The following is a 15004-nucleotide window of genomic DNA, read 5'->3' as shown; positions in this document are numbered from 1 at the left end:
CAGAGGTCCAATCTGGCCACAGCGACACATGCCTTATTTACAGTATATCCCAGCTGGATTACTGTAAGAGGCTCTACATGGGGCTGCCTCTGGAAAGTGTCTTGATGTTGCATTTGTTTACCATCTTTTAGTGTTATATTTGTTTAATCCTTTTTAGCATTTATGAATAAATAAAATATTAGTTTAAAAATGCTGTCAGTGGAAATATATATTGGGAAAATGGCTGACGGAGGGAGCCTTGGGAAAAAAATGGTGTTAGCAAGACATACTAAAATAAGAAATATCTTTGCAACTGCATGAAGGGGGACACATTAAATGAAGTGTCCTATAGATGTTTGCCTGGATGTGTTCTCCTGAACTGAAGACTATATTCCAGAGTAAGAGCATGCAGAGCTCTAGCCTCACAATGTAATCTTGTATATATCTATGCAAAGTGCATTCCACTAAATTCTATGGAAAATCCTCTTAGGTAACTGTGTACAAGGTTGTAAAATTAAATTGAAAAATGTGCAATTGACTTGTAGGATTACATTCCAATTAAATAGAGAAGAAGGTCTAGTGGACACTGAATGGGATGGCAGTGACATACTGTATTCTTATTAGATTATTTGGGGTATGTCATTTTTATATTGATTAACTGAGTTCTAGGGAAAAAAATACTGCATGTGCCAGCCCTTCTAGGGATCCAGTTCAGATCCAAAGAATAGTTGGCTAGTATTTTATAGCAGACAGTCACGTAAGTCAGAAGGAACTTGATGGCACTTAACAACATCCTAAGAAAAAGTCTCTGGTGTACTGAGAATACAGGCTTTGCTGAACAGTGACTATATTTCTGCTCCTCAATAGTATTGGCTTTCTGTGTTTCAGTAAAAGAGCAGTGACAGAACACCAGCTCCTGAATGACCGAGGGAGGGCCCTTCAAGGATTAAAGCGACTGATGTGGCTTCACAATGCCATGACGGGAGTGCACACAGCCACTGACAGAGGGCGCATATCCCGGGCCCATATTATGTGGACCTCACCCAACAGCCAAGACCTTTCTGAATTCTATGATAGCATGGATAGGGAAGAGACACCAGACATGATGAAACAACTTTTACTGGAACAGCTGGAGAAGGAGTCGCCATTCGCTGTGCTAAGGAAAATAAATGTATTGCAATATCTAAAGAATGTAAAAGGTAGGCAGGACATGAAAGATCTTTCTGATTTATTTCATGTTGGAGACCAAGATAGCAAAAGAGCTCTTAGTGCTGACATATAGACACAACAGGACTTAGTGCAGTGTGTCCCATTACAATGTGCACTGATGTCTTGTGGAGGAGCAAAAATTAAAGTGAATTATAAAGACATTATTATTTGTGCCATTTAGTATTCATGAATGTTAAGAGACCAATATTCTCATCCACATTCTGATGAACTAAAACAAGTAAACAAGGATAACCCTGGTTCTACATTTTCCCTTCTGGAGAACACAAATATTCTATAATGTTGAGCACTCCCAAGGTACACTGTAATTTTTATTAGTTACCACACTCATTGATTCATGTCTTCTGAGTCTCAGACTATCAGATTCAGAGATCTGTAAATCCTGCTGGGGCAAGTGGAAAAGAAGGAAAAACCCCCATCTGCTCATTTCCTGTTTTCCCCTTACAACGTAATTGTATGAATTCCATTATGCTCATTTTCACTATCTCATAAAATATGTGGCTAAACAGGAAAGTAAGTATGCTAGTAGACTGTTATTCAGTTTCCACGTGAAAACATGTACTTCTTGAGCATTCACAGTCCTTTTTGCATGCTTATGTAGTCTTTGTAGTAGACACACATCACTTTAAGACTAAAGGTAGAATACAATACAAGAACAGAAACAGATGTTGCAAATAATTTGTAATTAGAAGTAAAAACATGTTAGCATTGGAAGATCAAGGCTCAGTAATTAAGGAATTACCCTTTCAAATGACAGTATAATATCAGTTTCTGCTGTTATAATGTTATACTGTATGCTTACTCAGAAGTAGGGTCTAGTGCAACTTCCCAGGTGTAAACACCCTTGTGGGCATCACTGGCATCATCCTAACTTTCCTTGGACAGCTGTTAAGGGGGATTAAGACTGCTCTGCCCATGGTAAAGTCAAATCAACATATTCTAGCTTAAGAAAGACATGGAATGAAAAGCAATCAATGCAAGCCATTGATCATATGTTTGAATGAACACATGAAAGACTATACAGAGATAGTATGATCCACATGGTGGAAAGCACAAAGGGTTATCAGAAGTGTTTATGAAATTATGTAGTTAAGAATTCATGAAGTGAAAGATGTCTCTTATTGGCTATAATATTGGGAACCATGGATCTAGTGTGGAACGGCAGGATGGGGATGCAGACTATTTAATTAAAACCTGAAAACAGTGAGAACATTTGTTATCTGTTGAATTTAGACTACTAATTTAGGTTCTACACAAGCACTGATACCATTATAAGTTGCAGTCAACTCTTTGCCACTTGTCTAAATATAAACCAGCAGTATATTTTCTTGAAATCCCAAAGCGAAGGGGTGGGGGCAGTACAAATCTTAGCAGGACAGCACCAATTGCACAGATAGTTAACTGAAAATCAGGAACAATGCTATACTTATCTTTACTGCACATGCTGAGGCAACCACTACAAAAATATCTGCAGTGGTTCAGATCATGTAGTTCTATCCAGAGAAAAATTACAGGAGACTGCATGGTTTGCTTACAGTTGGTGCCTGGGTATCAGCTTGTAAAGCCACTGCACAGGTTTGTGTTTTGGGGAACATTTCCTGAGTGGTCTTATGAGCTGACCTGGAGTAATATTTTTTCCTTTTTTCCTTTTTTTTTTTTTGCTTTCCCCCCTCTTTTTATGTTAAATATTTTTGTATTTTTCCTATTCACTGTCTGAAAGCTATCCAGATGGATGGCTCTAGTATTAATGTTCCTTTTTATTATGGGTAAAGACAGTGGATTCCTTTCTCAGTTCTCAATATATTTCAAAACAAATTACAGACCTAAACTGGTTCAGGAAAATCATACAGATCCTGAGTCATATCATCCTTGATATGGTTACTGTACTAGTGAATAAATCCCCTTAAACACAGTCAGGATGTCATGTATAAGGTACTAACAATGTTTTAATTTAATAATGGAAAATATACAAAGCCATCTTCACACATTTCAAGAGAGTAATAAAGAGTGCAAACATAGTTTATTTGCCACTAATATGTAAGAATAATCTGTTTCATGTGTCCAGATAAACTGACATTATAAGTGCTATATACACAAACACACATATCCTACGTAGAAATGTAGTACTGCTATATATATTTTAAGACAGTATAAGAAATATCAGTGTACCTACAAATGTAACACTTATGTTAAAATAATCTTCTGAGAATGATTACATGAAAATAGATGTGTATTACTGCTCTCATGCAATGGTTTATTTTAAGCAAGTTCGGTGTTCTCAGTGTCATGGAATATATAGACTTGCATTTTTCGCATGGAATGTACCAAAATGTTATATTTCATTTATCACAGACATTTAAATAAAAATAAAGCAAGATTACATTTTGTTAATAGATACATATGGGAAGTGAAGTCAACGTCACTATGGAAATGTGCTTGAAAGGAGACAACACTGTGTGCCTTGATAACAAGGACAAAATAAATGGCTTCCACTGATATGTATGATTTTGTTGCCCTTTTAGCTCCATGGCAATGATTTACTGTAGTTGTATTTAGAATAGAGGTGTGCAGATTTGTATTGTTTGACTAAAACTCCCAGAATTCGCTAGAAGGCAAAGGAATTCTGGGAGTGGCAATCCAAAAACAAATCTGCACACCTCTAACTTAGAAGCAAAATTGGATTCTTCATCCAAATGACTTCTTGTTTAAATCAAGAGTACTAGAAGCTGTATGGCACCACACAGAAAGAAGCAAAGAACAGATGAAATCCTCTTATTGAGTAACTTAAAACATCAATACTAATTGCTTTAAAATAATTTACTATATACCTTGTATGTCTAGTCTAATAGTTATTTGAAAAGTAAGTGCTTCAATGAACAAAATGTAACATTTTAATTTTTGAATTGGTTTTACTATAAGATACTGTAGGATTACAGTATCTGCTGGGGATTGGTTCCAAGCCCTTCCCTGTGGATGCTGAAAAACGTGGAAGTATTGAATGCTACACATTGTGTGGTGGTCGTTGGATCCCCTAGTGGCCAGTTCTGATAAATACAGTACACCCTAGAAATACGTACTGTATAAATATGTATTTCTTGGTGTTTTTTACTTAATATTTTCAGGCAGTGGATAAGTGAAGCAGTGGATACCGATCCCGCGGATGGGGAGATCCTATGATATGTTTGGCTCTACGTTTAGCATACACATAGGTTACCACTATATTTGTGAGAACCAGCCATCTAGAATCAAAATTTGACAGGACAGTTTAGTAACTATTGACTGTAGTGTCTAGATCTATCTGAAGAACCATAAGCTGCCCACAGCCAGTTTAGTGCTTGTCTTCTTCAAATCACACAAGAATATGACATCAGGCCTGCTAATCAAGACCAGTAACATTATCAAATCATATGCTAATTCTTCAATTATCCAAATAATGACCATCCAAAGAATCCTTTTCTCATGGAAGGAGGCTCATTATAGCAAAGAGAATTACTTTCCTTCCTTCTCCTGGAGATGCCATCTTGTTTCAATGAACTGCATAACTGAACTCATTGGATGCACAGCTCAATGTGATGCAGGGGTTTGACCATGTCAGAGAAACTGAGAGCAATGCCATCAGGAGGCCAGACTCCATAGGAATCTGGATCTTAGCAGGGTCATCCAAAGTAGCATAGTCACAGCTGGGATACCAGACTAAGATGCATCCACCCTCCTCAGAAATTACAGTCCCATCAGGCAGAAGGGAATTGATTGTTGCAATGATGATGGAGTCAGAAAGATAAAGGGCAGCTATTGGCCAACAACAGTGGAAGGTGACAATGGCAGAGGATCTTTTCAGATAACTAATGACAACCAGCTTTTGTTAGTACTTCCTAGAAGAAGTAGTAAATGACTTTTAAACATTTCTTATCTTGAAAAGTCTTATGATAAGCCGATCCAAAAAGATACCAGAGCTAGTGCTGGCAAATGAGACTCCCAGGTCAGAAACCACTTAATCAGCTCTTGGGAAAGAACAAAAGACAAGGAGAAATAGCATTGCTGCTAATGAGGCAACTAGATCAAAGACAAAAGGAAAGTTAATGACTCATGTGCACTGATAAAAAAAGAAAGACAAATACTGTACAACACATACAAGTAGAAAATGTAATGTGAGAAGAATAAATCAAGGTAAACGTGAAACTAAATAAAACAGAACATTTACACATTAAAGTATTTGGGGTGAAAAAACTAAATTGGATTGGAAAAGACCATTTTTTCAGTCATATAATTACAAAGTGCTTTATTCTGCCAATGACAAGATCAGAAGGAATTGTGACTTCTAATACTAAGGCAAGATTTAGCACAAGCAGTGAGGGGGTGTAATGCAAGCTCTTACTAAATAATACCAGATTTCTTAGGAAAACTGTATGATGCTGAAACAGAAGAAATTGAAAGCTTTTGTGACAGTGTCCAGGAAGAAATTGATCACACAAACCAAAGGATGATATATTGAATCTCACGTGATTAGAATACTAACAAATAAAGAAAAGAAAACAATGGCTTGCAGACAGGGAAATATTCAATAAGCATACCAATTCCCAAGAAAGGAGATGCCTAAGGGTATCGTAAATATAGGACCATTGCATTAATTGCCATGTAAGCAGTTTTTGCAGCAATTTTTTTTACTGTGCACAGAGCAAGAAATGCCCAATATTTAAAATGGATTCAGAAAACAAAGATGTACAGTACTAGAGATCAATATTATGAGCATTATTATTTATATGCCACATTTCTCCCAACAAGGAACCCATAGCAGCTCATAGAGATCATTGCGCATATGTGGCAGCTACTGATCCCCAGAGGGGATGGAAGAAAAGAGGAGAGATAAGAAGAGGAGGGGGGAAAAGAAAAAGGGGATCAGCTGTTGGTGTGGAAAGCCTCTCTGAAAAGCAACGTCTTTAATTGTTTCCTAAATGTCCATAGGGAGGGGTCCTCTAAAAGTTGGTTCTATAAAGCTGGAGCTACCGCTAAGAAGGCCCTACCTCTTGTAGAGGATTTATGGGCCTCCCTCCACCCGAGGAGCCTCAGCTGGGATGATCTTGTGAGTGGAGCAGATGACCTTAAGGAAAACAGCTTTAAACTCTCTCTCACACACAACCCGCCCGCCCAGGCACAGTCACTCAATCTAAACGTGTGTTTTTGGAGGTGTGCAGCTTCTGAAGAATAAAAAAAAACAAATTTAGTCTCAAAGGTGTTACAAGGACTTGTGATTTCTCTTAGTGTTGCACTGTCTCAACGAATTAACTGAAGCGGACATCTAAGTAAAGACTTATAGGTCAGTCTCCTACTCTAAACAACCACGTAACGAGACTCTTAAAAACAGTAAATATAAATAAAGCTTCAGATTCAGCCCCACTGAACTCAAGAGTAAACTGAAATCTAGCGTCCTGCACTCCCGGAGAGAGGAACGAGCGCTCTATAACTAAAGAAATACACGCTTCCGTGCAATTCTGCGCGGGATCGGGCTACCCTCCCCGCCTTGGGTCGAAAACGACTTTTTCTCAACTTCCTTGTAGGCAGATGAGCCGCCCAGAAAAGAACACGGCGCTCTCGCCGACTCCTAAAAGCGCATGAACCACTTACGCATGCGCAGTGCTTGAGGCTCGGCAAAAGAAAGCAGCCTCTCTCCTGCTGCTCCAAAGAAGCGAGGCAGCTTCGCCTCCACTGGGAAGGCGGAGCTGGAGGCGGGGAGGGCTCTTGCGCATGCGGGCTGGGCCAGGCTTTCTAGTAGGCGCTTGTCCCGTCAGAGGCTCCGGGTTTTCGGGGGGTTTGTTTTGTTTTTTGATGAAGGGAATGAGGGGGAGGAAGGACAGACCTAAGGTAGGCCTCTGGAAACTGCTCCTCGCTCGTGCTCGGGCCCCGGGAAGTAATTAAGCAGCGAGTTTTTGGTGTTTTGCTCACTGGTTACCCCCTTCCTGAGGTGAAAAGGGGGGCCCTGGTAAGTTATTCTTGTCCCCCCCCCTCAGACTCTCCCTCCACGTTTCCTGTCGCTTTCTCCCTCTCTCAAGCTGAAAGCTCTCCCTCTATTTCCATCGTCGTTTTCCCCCCCCTCGCCCCACAGCCGGCTTCACTCCTTCCCGGCCGCCCCCGCCACATGCCAGGCTTCCCTGCCCGAGGCAGGAGCTCCTGTCCCGGCCATTCAGTCGCACAAAGCCTTCAGGTGCTCCCGAGCCCCCTCCCCTTTCCCCCCTTTCATTTTCTCATCACCCCCATTTCCATTGCCACTTAGTTTTTAATGTGACTGGCACCTTCTGGCCTCTTGTTTTCTTTCTCTTCATAACTTTTTGTGTGGGAAATGGACCACATTATGCGATAAAGTCATTAATGCTTTTTCTGCAGGAAGCCCTAGTGCCTTTGTGAGAGTTGCTGCCAAGTTAATGTGCATTGGATCACAGCCCTGATTGCTAAGGGGTGTGTGTGTTTAATGTCCTCCAGTCTCCAAAAGAAGGAATTTTGTCGAGTTTTTTTACAGGGTGATTTGGTTTTTTAGTATAATTTTTTTTGACAGCTACCTCTGCTAAAAAGGAAAGGTGATTGGTTTTGTGCCTTAGAGGAAAATGTGATCTGATGTAAATTATTTCAAAGAAGGGTGCAGTTGTATTTATGAGGCCATATGAACATAGGATGCCTTTTACATAGAACTGTTTAAAAATGTCTAACTAACTTTCATTGGGTTCATTTGAAGAAAAATTCCAATTAAATGGGGCAAACCCTTAAAAGCAACTACACATAAATGTGTTTTAGGCTGACTAGTTGCATTATGTTAGAAGCAGCATGATAAGAGACTCAGGGATTTTATTTCTGCTGTTAGTCAAGTTACTGTAATTGTTAGGCAGCAATTCTATGTAAGCGTTATTAATTAATTTATTTATTTATTTATTTATTTTATACCCCGCCTATCTGGTCATTGCAACCACATTTTGGCTTAATTCTAAGTGACCCAGAGGGTTGAGTTGTAAAGCTGTCAGTAATGAAAGAAAGTTCCATTAATATCAGAACTTTAAAATGCTTTAAGGTATGTTACCTGGAAGTGCAATTGTTTAAACCACGTTGGCAGTATTTTAAAAGACTTACATTGGAAATATATGGGAGGTAATGTATATCTTATAACCTGTAGATGTGAATTGGAGGTGTACTACTCACCACATTCATTTCCTCCTTTTCATAACATATGTACAAAAACAGGAAGTTTGACTTGTACAATTATTTCGTAACATTATGGTCTGCTGCTGCATTAGGAGCTTCCACTTTGGACCACTCTATGCAAAACTGTGTTTGTTTAACTTTTAATGATGTCGCTTAGAATTTTGTTCAGGGGTGAAATGATAAAATATTTTATTTTAATTTTACCTAGCCTTACCAGAAACTATGGCAATGACTGGTCCAGCACCTTGCTCATCTATGAGCAACCATACCAAGGAGCGAGTTACAATGACAAAAGTGACATTGGAAAACTTTTACAGTAATCTGATTGCACAGCATGAAGAACGGGAGATGAGGTAAAATTCCAAGAATCGTGAATATGGAGACAGTGCTGTTTTCTTAGTCTCAGATTTTCTTAGTCTCAACTGGAATGCCCTGCTTGTATTGAACTTGTCTTATCCTGGTAGACATTTCAGTCTGTAAAGCTGTGAAACTTTTCAGTCTGTAAATTCACTTGAATCACCTTGTTATAATGCTGTAATATTTCTTGGTTACTTTTTTCTGATGGTGCATTTTAATAAAGGCATCATGCAGCAATTGATTGATGAAAATTAGTAGAACCATTTTTCTTGAATAAAGCTTATTTTTCTGTCTAGTTTGACATTTTCCTTTTATTTCACTGTGTCCATTGTAAACACCAGCATGCATTGCAAAGCACACTTACATCTGTTGAGAATGATATTCAAAAATCAGCTCCACCAAAAATGTCTTAAGGATTGCACTTTTTTATATCTGTGCTCATGAAGTGTTCTGTTGAAGAGGGCATGCTTGGCTTTTTTACATTCAATTTTTAAAAGTCCAGGTAGTTAGGAGTTCTCCAGTGTGAAGTGCAGGTCTGCAGTTCTGTGCCATCTTTACTGTCCTGGAGGCAGTTGGACACCATATGGAGATAGTGGGAAAATCATGGCCATGATTAGATAGAGAAAGTCAGGTGCCTAAAATTGTGATGATTGTAAAGGACTGAAAACAGTAGTGAGGAGAAGTAAAAACCATGTAACAAGTCTGTGGAAAACAAGGGAAGGAGTGAGTGAGTGTGTACTCCTGAAAAAGGGGAAATGAGTGACTTAGAACTTCTTGCTGAGCATGTTGAGCAAGTATATCCTCCATGCCCGTGGTTCTTAACCTTTGTTACTCGGATGTTTTTGAACTGCAACTCCCAGAAACCCCGGCCAGCACAGTTGGTGGTGAAGGCTTCTGGGAGTTGCAGTCCAAAACTCCTGAGTAACCCAAGGTTAAGAACCAGTGCTCCATGCTATGGATGGAGATAAAAGTTCTACAGTACAGTGGTGCCTCGCTTAACGATGTTAATTGGTTCCATAAAAAAATCGTTATGTGAAAACATCGTTAAGTGAAACACCATTTCCCATAGGAATGCATTGAAAACCGGTTAATCCGTTCCAGTTGGAACAGATTAATGCTTGCAATCATTAGCCCACCTCCAAAACCTATGCAAACTTAATTTGGTGTTGTTCTGAATCGTCGTTAATTTTTGGTGATTTTTTTTCTCTCTCATTGAAAAGCATTGGACTGTCCGTCCAATGCTTTTCAATGAGAGAGAGAAAAAATCACCAAAAATTAATGAAGACTCAGAACAACACCAAATTAAGTTTGCATAGGTTTCAGGAGGCGGGCTAACGACTGCAAGCATTTAAAACAGGCTTCAAACAGTTTAAGACACTTTTACAGGAGCGAAAAGGGAGATCGCAAAGAGCTTTAAAAGGGAAACGGAGATCAAAGAGCCCTTTCCCATCTCCCTTTTCGCTCCTGTAAAAGTGTCTTAAGCTGTTTGAAGCCTGTTTTAAATGCTTGCAATCGTTAGCCCACCTCCTGAAACCTATGCAAACTTAATTTGGTGTTGTTCTGAGTCTTCATTAATTTTTGGTGATTTTTTGTTTTCTCATTGAAATGCATTGGACGGACAGTTCAATAGAGTTCAATAAGGGAAAAAGAAAAAATCACCAAAAATTAACAACGACTCAGAACAACACCAAATTAAGTTTGCATAGGTTTCAGGAGGTGGGCTAAGGATTGCAAGCATTTAAAACAGGCTTCAAACAGTTTAAAACACTTTTACAGGAGCGAAAAGGGAGATGGGAAAGGGCTCTTCGATCTCCGTTTCCCTTTTAAAGCTCTTTCCGATCTCCCTTTTCGCTCCTGTAAAAGTGTCTTAAACTGTTTGAAGCCTGTTTTAAATGCTTGCAATCCTTAGCCCACCTCCTGAAACCTATGCAAACTTAATTTGGTGTTGTTCTGAGTCGTTGTTAATTTTTGGTGATTTTTTAAATTCTTCATTGAAAGCCTTTGAACGAACCATTCAAAGGCTTTCAATGGAGAATTTAAAAAATCACCAAAAATTAACAACGACTCAGAACAACACCAAATTAAGTTTGCATAGGTTTCAGGAGGTGGGCTAACGATTGCAAGCATTTAAAACAGGTTCCAAACATTGTAAGACACTTTTACAGGAGCGAAAAAGGGACATCGTTAAGTGAAATTCCCCCATAGAAAACATTGTTAAACGATGGGGGAAATTCCTCAAAGAAACCCATCGCTGTGTGAATTCATCGTTGTATGAAGCAATCGTTGCGCGAGGCACCACTGTACTTCTTTTTGTTTGCCCATACCCATCATGTGACCAGCCATGCCTGCCAATGTTTTGGCTGAGCACCCCACTGTGTTAGCTGTTTTGCATAGGTTCCAATGATACTTTTTCAAACTTCCAGATTTATCCTTTGAAGAAGACACTGTAAGACCACCAACTAGGTAATTGTGCTATTGGGTTCGGGTGAACAAGGTGTATGATCATGGAAGTGATTTGGAAGTGTTGATTTAAATATGAGGAAAAATCAGAGCTGCTTCACTAAGGAGGAGGAGCAAATTGGTAATCTTACCGTGTTTTCCCGAAAATAAGACAGGGTCTTATATTAATTTTGCTCCAAAAACACATTAGGGCTTATTTTCAGGGGATTTTTTTAAAGGTATAACAATGTACAATTTAATGTACAATTCAAATGCAGTCGTGTCATCATCTTCTGGTTGCTGCACAATGGTGGAGAGCAGGTTTGCACTTAACTAGGGCTTATTTTTGGGGTAGGGCTTATATTACGAGTATCCTGGAAAATCATAAGGCTAGGTCTTATTCTCAGGGAAACGGTATAAATTCTTAGCTGTAAGAAACAGTTTGCTGAATCACACCACTAAATCCTTAGCAATTCCATGAGAATGATTATGCAATTCTTTAGAATTTGTAAACCCCACCCAATATTACAGTCTTGGAAACAGTAATTGGAATAACAATCCCTTTCTTTTTCTCTGTGGCCCTTCCTTGCACTGCTTGTTGTAACCAATATGGAGTATTTTTTGTAGGAAAGAGCACCGTGGCACTTAGAGGGCAACATGAGACAGGATACAGAATGATAGTTCTTTTGTAGCTGTCTTTATCAACAGAAAAGTATATCGCTCTCTTGTTTGCCTTTTCTGTATTTAAAGGGCCAGAACAGACAGTTGGCATATGTGCTATAAACCTCTTTTCAACTGGGGGAAAAGTGCTGCATTGGCTGTGTGTTTAGGTTTTTGTCTCTCTTTGCACTGGATAGTTGGCACCCACCTTTGGCAGGCAGGTACATGGTAGACTGCAATACTGTGTTGCATTTCCAGTTGTAGTCATTTTTAGTTTCAGGCTTTTCTCAAAGGACTGTTTAGACAATAGTTGAAAATCTGTGGAGGATTTCAGTGAAAAAATACATAGTCGTACTTAAAAGCTTCTTGGAAAAGATGTGTAATACTGCAGTGTGTAGCCATGTAGGATGTATTTGGATATACTGCCAGTTCACGGTAATAACAGTAAGACCAGCATAGTTGTCTAGTATATTGGATATGTATATCCTAGAATGTGCCCTAAAATTCTCTGCAGATTGTATGGTTCTTTGGAAATCTGACTTACTGAGATGTACTGCTTTAGAAGAATGGTACATTGTATTGACAGGCTCTTATTCAGATGCACCAAATTTATTATTTTCTATGTTCTTCAGAAATTTGTCCAACTGTGTTATGATGATAATTTTCACATTTTTTCCCTCTTACAGTTAAAAGCTCCTTTTAAATTACACTTTTCATTTATCATTAGAGAAATTACTGTATTACAGTTTTAGTTTTCTTATCCTCTTCTATTGAAAAATGCTTTGGAAATGTGATTTTCCTTATCTGCCATTTCATATAAACTGTTTGCCTGAGGAGAGTATATTGTCGAGCTGAGATAGAATCAAGGACAGGGTTTAAATCTCTCTGCTCTGTTGTGGAATATCTGTTAGCTGAGGCTTTGTACTGACAGAGGGTAGAGTTGTATCGAGATGTACCTTAAGTTACAGCAAATTCATTCTTTCTGAAAAAGCTCTGTACTTAAAAAGAATATAGAGTGAAAAGAGTGTGCAATAATATCAGGTTCATTGAGCTAATAGAGCCAGAGAGTGAAGAGGCTGCTCATCCTTTCCATAGGAATTGGTTTTAATTCAAACTATTAGACAACCTGATATTGTTTCACATGTATCATTTCTTAAATGTTGGACTTGGCACAGTCTAGGAGTTCTTCTCCACCCCCACCCCCCAGGACTTGGAAACCCTGTAGGGCTCTATCAAACTTTCTATGTGGCCCTGCAAGTGTCCAGAATGTTTATCAGAGTGTAATTAGAGTTCTGTCTACTTTCCACATTGCATTATCTATACTCGGATATGATAACACCTTGTATTAAGTGGGTCTTAGACATGCTTCTGTAGTTTTCTAGCTGCCTTCTGGGAGCCTCTTTTCACAACAGCCTCATGTTAACCAACACAGCAAGTTGTTTAGTGACAGATCTAAATCAAATCTAAATTTAAGTTCCTAAAATTGTCTGTCCTGCATGTTGCCTGCACATTCTTCTTTGTTTACAAGTAATCAAAAGGTAAATGATCTGTTTGACAAAAGACAAATTATCTTAATATAGTTAGCATATGGCATAAAACATGATACAGAAAAATGTTATACTTATTTCAGAGAATTTTTTAAAAAATGTTTATTCTGCTCAGTATGGTTATTGAATATGAAGCCTTTGAACCTGAAACTTCTCTTCCTAACTTTCTTGATAGCTTTATTAGAGGGTGAAATTGAATGTGGGTAAACATGATATTATAGAAGTTTCCTCATGAACAAAAATATTTCCATTTTTCAGACAAAAGAAGTTAGAAAAAGTGATGGAAGAAGAGGGCTTGAAAGATGAAGAGGTATTGCATATATTTAAAAATTGTTTGTTGTATGTAGCAACTTCCTATTAAATTTGTTTCACTGAACATTTTCTGTGAATAATTATGGTTTTGTTGTTGAATGTTTTTTAAACACTATATTTTTTAATTTTTGAAAAATAACAGAAAAGAATGAGGAGGTCAGCACATGCCCGAAAGGAAACAGAATTTCTGCGCCTAAAAAGAACAAGGCTTGGTTTAGAAGATTTTGAGTCTTTAAAAGTAATAGGCAGAGGAGCATTTGGAGAGGTAAGAGGCCAACAAAGTAATGCTATTAAAAAGGCTGATTTTGGAAAGCCATAAAAACAACAGACTACCAACTCCAGGTTCTGAATCCATCATTCAAATGTTCAGTTATAGTAAGAGAACTGTCATGTCCTATTAAAAAAATGATTTTTTCACCACGTAGCATTTGGCCACACACGTTTATCCTGTGTTGATGCAAACTTATGTGTATCTCACCCTGCCATTTAAATCACTTCTGTAGTTTACACAGAAATGCATAATTATTCCAAGAAGGTGCATTTAAAGTATCCACACATCACAGAGCCTTCCATTGTCCCTCACCTATGCCTACCATTAACCCTTTGGCTGGCATTTAAATCCCTTAATTTAAAAAAAAGTGTTTAACAAGTGAAATAGAACTGAATTGACGAGACATGGTAAGCATCTGATCTAATGCTGTATCCTAGCTATAGTACTAAACCAGGAGCAAAATGTTTTTATAAATACAATTTACAAATGTTATTGTTGTTTTAGTCCTTACCAGAAGCCAGGAAAAAGGAGTGGAGTTCATTCCTGTGCCATGTTCGGCTCTGGGCATCATAAGTGATGTCATCTGGACAAGACCAATAATGGCCCTAGAGCAGAGGTCCCAAACCCCTGGTCCGCGGCCCGGTGCCAGTCCATGGCCTGAGCCAGACCAGGCTGTGGAGGCAGACCTCCCCCCCCGCACTCACACCCGCAGAGCTGATTTGTGCATGCGCGCCTGTACGAGCGTCGCACCACCTTTTGTGCATGTATACAAGCATGCGTGAGCACCGTGCCGCCGTTTGCACATGCATGCGAGCATGAGCGTGCCTGCATGAGTGCTGCACCACTGTATGTGTGTGTGTGCTTGTTCATGCGCGTGTGTGAGAGAGAGCACTTGTTCATGCATGCGCGGGGTGCCCTGCCTTCCCCAACCGGTCCGTGGGGTGAAAAAGGTTGGGGACCCCTGCCCTAGAGGATGAATATGGAACGCGCTGGGGCTTTAAAAAAACAATGCCATAAATAAATAACG

At 39.0% G+C, this 15004-nt stretch overlaps 1 protein-coding gene across 2 annotated transcripts in view; it reads left to right on the top strand.

Annotated features, from left to right (window-relative positions):
* The first annotated feature begins 6877 nt into the window (after positions 1-6877).
* The window catches only part of STK38 (serine/threonine kinase 38), a 31425-nt gene continuing 23298 nt past the window's right edge, over positions 6878-15004 (top strand). Inside the window, exons 1-4 of one of the 2 annotated variants that reach the window (XM_020795553.3) lie at positions 6878-7183; positions 8600-8744; positions 13653-13704; positions 13849-13971. In XM_020795553.3, coding sequence (XP_020651212.1) covers positions 8614-8744; positions 13653-13704; positions 13849-13971 — 306 coding nt within the window. In that variant the 5' untranslated portion in view covers positions 6878-7183; positions 8600-8613. The remainder of the gene's footprint in view (positions 7184-8599; positions 8745-13652; positions 13705-13848; positions 13972-15004) is intronic. The other variant, XM_020795563.3, reaches the window with a different exon arrangement.

This window comes from Pogona vitticeps, chromosome 4, assembly GCF_051106095.1.
Source record: "Pogona vitticeps strain Pit_001003342236 chromosome 4, PviZW2.1, whole genome shotgun sequence".
Lineage (NCBI taxonomy): Eukaryota > Metazoa > Chordata > Lepidosauria > Squamata > Agamidae > Pogona > Pogona vitticeps.
This window is presented reverse-complemented; position numbering and strand designations above follow the sequence as displayed.